The sequence below is a fragment of the Eublepharis macularius genome, chromosome 3 (assembly GCF_028583425.1).
Source record: "Eublepharis macularius isolate TG4126 chromosome 3, MPM_Emac_v1.0, whole genome shotgun sequence".
Classification (NCBI taxonomy): Eukaryota; Metazoa; Chordata; class Lepidosauria; order Squamata; family Eublepharidae; genus Eublepharis; species Eublepharis macularius.
The window spans coordinates 134454889-134461372 of NC_072792.1; the positions used below are offsets into that span (position 1 = coordinate 134454889).

Genomic DNA, 6484 nt, shown 5'->3' on the forward strand with positions numbered 1-6484 from the left:
GATATGTATCTGCACTATGCTTATTTCATATGTTCCAGTTTGGTATCCTCAAATTTTTTAAAAAACAGACACCGGGGCAAAACCCTGGTGAGCATTGGTATAAATTAAGAACTTTCTTCCAATTGACTGTATTTACATAGCATGCCATATCAGTTTATCAGCTAGTTAGTTCAGTTAGCCACCTTGTCATATTGGAGTTAAATGCTGCCCAAGGAACTGTGGCCACTGTAGCTGCCATCTTTTTACCACCTGGCGGACCGCATCCTTGATCTGCTGTTGCTAGCCTACCATTAAGCAACAAAAGTGTTATGATTTAGGAGGTGGGAACAGACCGTAGAATCTGCACAAACAGGATAACATTTTTACATCTCTGTCAATCAGGTTAATTTTTAAAAATTAAGCTAGTTGGTATAAGACTTACCTGTCACGACTGTCCAGATGCCACAGATGAAAAGAGGTGTGAACATTTTGGCTGGATAGTTTACAATTTACCGATCAATTCACAATCACTGTTCAAGGCTATTAACATATGGCTTTACAGACCAACATGTATTGTGCTATAAGTATGTCCTGTCATTTTCGAGAACTGAAAATATGTACTTCCCCATGAGAAATCACAGTAGTTCCCAGGGGAGTTTGATTTTTATGACAGCTCAGTGCTGGAAAGCGTTGGGGAAAACAAGACCTCCTTGTATTGCTGTCTGAAGGTCAACCCCCTTCAGAATGTTTTATTTTTTTTCAGTGTCCTTAACTATTTACAGTAAAATCATCCAAGCATAACATTTCCCCACACATGGGTTTGAGGAGGTAGTATATGAACATCTAAAAACCCATAAAAGGGGGGGCATGTATAGCAAACATGTTGATAGAGCTGGCATTTTCTTTGGATAATGAGTTACATTCTCCCTGATTTGTTCATCTTACTGGGCTTTCATGGGCAAAAAGAAGCACTTCCATATTAGGGTCCCACTAAACAACGTGCAAAAAATTTGAAGATTAGAAACAAAACATTTTTAGCAGCGAAGAGCACAGCAGGAATAGTTGTATGTATGAAAGATTTCTGTCCCATTCAATATAGTTTACTAATATGTTGTTCCTGGCCTTCCCTTGATAGAAATCCTCACTCCCACCAAAGCTGAAATTCTCTCAACAGGTGAAAGAGTTAGAGCTCTAGCACCTGCATTGTTTCTTCCAAGAAACAGTTGCTACTTTTGAGGAGTAGATTGGCCATTTCATTTGTTCTTTCTCAAGCGATCCTTCTTTGATTTTCAAAATAGTTATATAAGTGCTGCTTTGTGTAATATCATTCCCTGTCTTGGATTTTGGGAAGCAGAACCGCTGTAGGGTCATCATGAGCAAAATGCAGGTGACACTGAGACCTTTTGTCACTCATCTCTTACAAAAGACCTTCAAAGGGAGTATCCAATGGGAATGTACTAAATTAGGAATCATGCAGAGATTCAACACTGTCTCCACAGGCTTTAAATAATGACTTGGGTTTCCTCAATCACTTTATGTGCTAATAGCTCAGCATAACCCAATGTCGACAGATGTCAATTAATTCTGCTTGCCGTGTCTCACACTACACGTTTCTGATTAGATATGGTTTTAGGTTTATATTACTTTATCCGTCTATTAGCAGTTTGGAGTAGTTCTCACTCTCTCTGAATGGACTGAATTTGAATTTTCTTTGATTATTGTTTCTAAGTGATCTTTCTTTGTAAGATCTCCTTGTTCCCTCCTTTCTGTTGCTTGTTACTTTAAGTATTATAAATACATCTCCTATGGATATACGCTTCTTGCATGTGATGTAGAGAGCTCTGACTCACAACTATTTATGCTGGAATGTTCTGAGTCTTTAACGCCCTACTGGACTTTTGTTTTATTTTGTTGGAAGAGACAAACATGAATATCACTGTGGAATTATAACCAGAGACAGGACTTTTTTAGTGGAGGCATCTCACCTTTGGAGGGACAGGAGACAGCAAGGAGTGAAAATGTACGTGTTCAAAATGTTCCCAAATATATTCTGAGAAAGCTCATATTGGTAATAGTAATGTTGTTCTGTTGCTGTTTTAATTAGTGGGCTATTTAAAATGCTTTATAATATTGTGAATACTGCCCATATGGGTGTATTTTTATTTCATTTTTATCGTTAGTTTTCCCCCCTGAGTTTTAATAGTTGTTAAACAGCGGGGCTTGGGGCTCTGAGCAGCAGGGCAATGGCCATTTAAAGAGTGGGTGGGGATTGGCTGGCTAGCCAGGAACTCCTGGCAAGCCAGCCAAGCCTCACCTGCTCTTTAAATGGGCATTTCCCTACCGCTCCAAGTTGCAGGGAAATGGCCATTTAAACAGAGGGGCTTGGCTGGCTGGCCGGGAACTCCTGGCCAGCCAGCCAAGCCTCACTTGCTCTTTAAATGGCCATTTCCCCACCGCTCCCTAGCCGGCTGGGAACTCCTGGCCGGGCAGCCAAGCCCCACTGTTTAAATGATCAGCTGCTTGTCGGGGATCTCCCTGACAAGCAGCTGATCCACGGGTTTAAATGCCTTTTCTCCTGCCGCTTTGCAGCGGCATGGAAAGGGATATTGGTGTTTAAAAAGAACCAAATGAACCAGTAGACTAGTTCGTGGAAGTTTGTGGAAACAAGCTTCCACAAGCCACTGGTTTGCAAACCACAAATCAGCCTGGTTTGTGGGTTTTTTTGGTTCATATTCCAGTTCATGTCCACCTCTACTTGACATCTTGGAATATTTTGAAAAACATAATGAAAAATAAAGCATTTTGATCTTAGATGCTGAGAAAGTATTTGATAAGTTGAACTGTTTAAGGTTCTAGAAGATATGAATTTTGAAGAGAATTTTATAAAATGGGAAAAATCAATTTATACCTTACAGTCAGCAAAAATAATTGTTGATGGAGATTTAGCAAAACCATGTGAAATTCAAAAGGAATGAGACAAGGTTATCCTTTGTCCCCTTTCTTGTTTATTTTAGTCCTTGAAATTTTGAATAGAGATATAAGTCAGGATTAAAAGATTGGTGTAAAGATTTAAAAAGAAAATTATAAATTAAAAGCATTTGTGGATGACTTGGTCTTAATTTAAGAGGATCTGTTAAAAATAATTGACTCTCTGATGTGTAAGTTAAAAGAATTTGGCGTACTAGCTGATTTTAACATTAATAAACAGAAAACAAAGATATTAACAAAAATATGAAACCACAAGAACAAGTTGAATTGATGAATAAGACAAGTTTTAAAGTTGAAAAGAAAGTAAAATATTTGGGAATTACATTGTCAAATATTAATTGTATGTTAGTCCATAATAATTTTAAGACTTGGAAATAAATCAAGAAAGATTTGCTAAGATGTGAAAAATTGCTTCTGTCATTGTAGGGGAGAATATCAGCTCAATCCTAAACCACGAGGCAGTGCTGCCGCTCACATGGTGATGTAAATGTGGGTCCGCTCCACTGCTCCCTATGGACTTTTGCAGGAGTCCCCCGCCGGTGCCTGAGCACAGCAAAGTGAGGCCAGCCCCCACCAGGAGTACTTGCCCGCCGTTCCCCTGACAACCCTGTTCACATCAGCCAATGACCACACCGCTCCCCTGTCAGGCAGGCAAGGGGCAAGCGGCAGCACAGCCAATGGGGACGCCATGATCCCCACTGCCAACCAACAGCCTTCCCAGTCAGGGAGCAGGCATCCCTGCTGGGGAGGGGGGCAGAGGTGACAGTGAAAGTCTGAATCAAACATCTACCCTCTCGCCCATCCAGCCCCCATTTCTGATGAGGGCCAGGCTGGTGGCCGCAGCTTGGTGTGCCTGCAAATCCCCCCCACTGCCACCGCTACCATGAGAAACAGATTCCCCATCCCTGAAAAGTGGACGAGAAAGCCTGCAGAACTTGGGGGCAGCTCCCAGGATCTGGAGAGGCAGGTGAGGGGGGGCAGGTTGTTCAATGAGTGACAGGAATGCCCTTTGGAAATCACACGAGAGGCCAGAAGGGAGTGCAAACCACCCACAGACTTGTGGCAGCACCATTTGAACACATCACTGCATTACAATGATGCGAGAATGTGGTTTGGACCTTGGGAGCCACACCCCAGTCCAGGAGTGACACCCTCCAGTGGACTGACAGTCCGCAGAAGCGGAGAAACTGCTCCGGGGGCCGCCATTCACCTCCTCCCCATGCCAGATTTCCCAAGTCCCTCCCTGCTTCCACAAACAGAAAAATGGAGTGTGGCCCATCCTCCCGGAGGAGGAGCCCTGGAGATCCTAAGATGTTGCTCCACATCCCCCTCCTCCCAGCAGTAACTTCTGCCTTTTCCTCTGCCTGGCTTATCAGATGCCAGCAGCTCAGTCCATCAGAGAATGAATGTCCTCAGTGGAGCCTCCCCCACCCTGCCAGACATTCATGGGCCACACTTCAATTCTCACCCCACTGCCTGAAGTTACATTGAAGGGAGGGGGGAGGGAAGCTGGACAGAGCACCACTTGACACCTGCTCCTCCTGGCAGCAGAGCCCACCCCATCGACCCCAGCCCCAAACTAGGAAAAATTTGCAGGGATATGTGAGAAGACATCCTGACGGGGAGTTGGGGGTGGCGGCAGCTACTGTCAATGTCAAGAGAGTGAGCAAATAGACAGTAGTTTCTTGTTTTTCAACACATATTTTATTAAACTGGAAAAGGTGTAGAGGTTCTCTGGAAGTATTTCTTGCCAATGCGGCCGAGCCGCGAGCTGCCTTGGTAAACTGCTCCCTGGGCAGGACCTGAATGGCACTCACAGAGGCTTACAGGGGGCTCAGACAGCCATGCTCCTTGGTCTCCTGGATGAGTGGCAATATGCCTACAAGGGAAACAGACACATGTGTTGCATGAGACCCAGGCTAGTGCACAGCTGAGGCCAATTCCAATCTGTAACATTTGGGAAGGTGTCCAATGGTTGAGAGCTGTGGCAGCAGCTCCACAGGTGCAGCTCACAACCACATAATACATGACCCTCTGTTCTCCGCCTTGCCCATGAGGGAGAAAGTCAAGTGGCTGTGCACCTTCCAGCAATAGGGTGTTACGATCACCCAACCACTGGCCATACTTCCTCTTCTGCTAGGAGGGACCCCAGCTGACGGAATCTGATCAGAACACCCACATGGGTGCCCACCCCCACCCTGAATAGCGGTGTCATGAGTAGTTTTTTGCCTCTTTAGCAGGCACGGGCTGCCGCCACCGCTGCCTCCCCAACCGAGCCTCACTTGAAGAGGCTAGTGGACTGGCAAGTTCAGGTGAGGGGGTAGCTGGCACAAATTAGCGAGCCAGATTAGCCGCTGCCCCAGCTCCTTCTTACCTATCAGTGCTCCCTCGCTCCTTACCAAACTGGAACTGCCCAAACCCCAGACACCACCCCCCAGCCCCACATTTACCTTGCCCAGCCGCCCTGCGGGCCCCTGGCATCCTCCCTCTCCTCCCGCAAAGGGTGAGAAGGCTGTTTTTGGCCTTTTCTGCTGCTGCGTGGGCCCTCAGGGCGGTGGATAAGGCTGAAAACGGCCTTCCTGCCCCTCAAATGGCCACCCCTTTAAACTGTCATTTGACAGGCCAGCTGATAGTTTAAATGGCCTTGATGCTTGCAAACAGCAGGAAAAGTTTATATGGCCATTTCCCTAGGAAAATGGCCATTTAAACTGCCCCTTTAATACAACCCAAACCAACTAGCAGACCAGTTTGTGTAAGTTCATGGAAATGAGCTTCCATGAACCACTCGTTCACGAACCACAAACTAGCCTAGTTTGTGCATCTTTTGGATCGTAATTCAATTCATGCCCATCTCTAGTTTCTAGCTTGTAGTGCATAAAAGCTCAGAGAAAGGGAGGGCTAGAGGTTGGTTTTTCCTTCACAGGAAGGAAAGTAGAGAGAGGATGGCCCTCTTTTTTACTAGTAAATGTGGGAGACTGTAAAGTTTGCTGCCAGTCTCCCTTCCCGACAAAAACTGTTAATTCAGAGTTAATTGAAGATAACAAAACGGCAAGAAGAACTCAATGAGTCTCCAAAAACTAAAAAACCCTAAAAAATCTAAAATAAATGACTAGATTGGTCCTTCCCAAAGCAGAAGGTTTTCTGGGAAAGATGAAATTTCTCCTAGTGTTCTTTGAACCACTATCTTTGGAGGCCTTCTTAAGCCACAGTGAGTGGCCCTGCTAGAACCTTGGCACCTAAGTGAGGGCAGTAGCAGCAGTTCCAAATACCTCAGAGGGACCTCCTCACTGTGTAGCTCACTATTACTAATAGCCAGGGGTCATTTCCTAGATAAAGAGCTTCAGGAACTCATTAGCATAACTCATTAGCATATTTCTTTAGCATATGCCACACCCCCTGACATCACTAGAAGTGTGTCAGAAGGCAACATCCACCTCTCAGGCCCCTTTCCCCAAAAATCTCCAGGTATTTCCTTAAAGCAGAATGAACTCAAAGCAGCTTGCCCTCCTCTGGAGAG

General features: G+C 45.0%; 1 protein-coding gene across 1 annotated transcript in view; it reads right to left on the reverse strand.

Moving 5' to 3' along the window:
- CD200 (CD200 molecule) overlaps window positions 1–511 on the reverse strand; it is a 48606-nt gene extending 48095 nt beyond the window's left edge. The window contains exon 1 of the mRNA XM_054974428.1: window positions 422–511. Coding sequence (XP_054830403.1) covers window positions 422–467 — 46 coding nt within the window. The 5' untranslated portion in view covers window positions 468–511. The remainder of the gene's footprint in view (window positions 1–421) is intronic.
- Window positions 512–6484: the final 5973 nt, after the last annotated feature.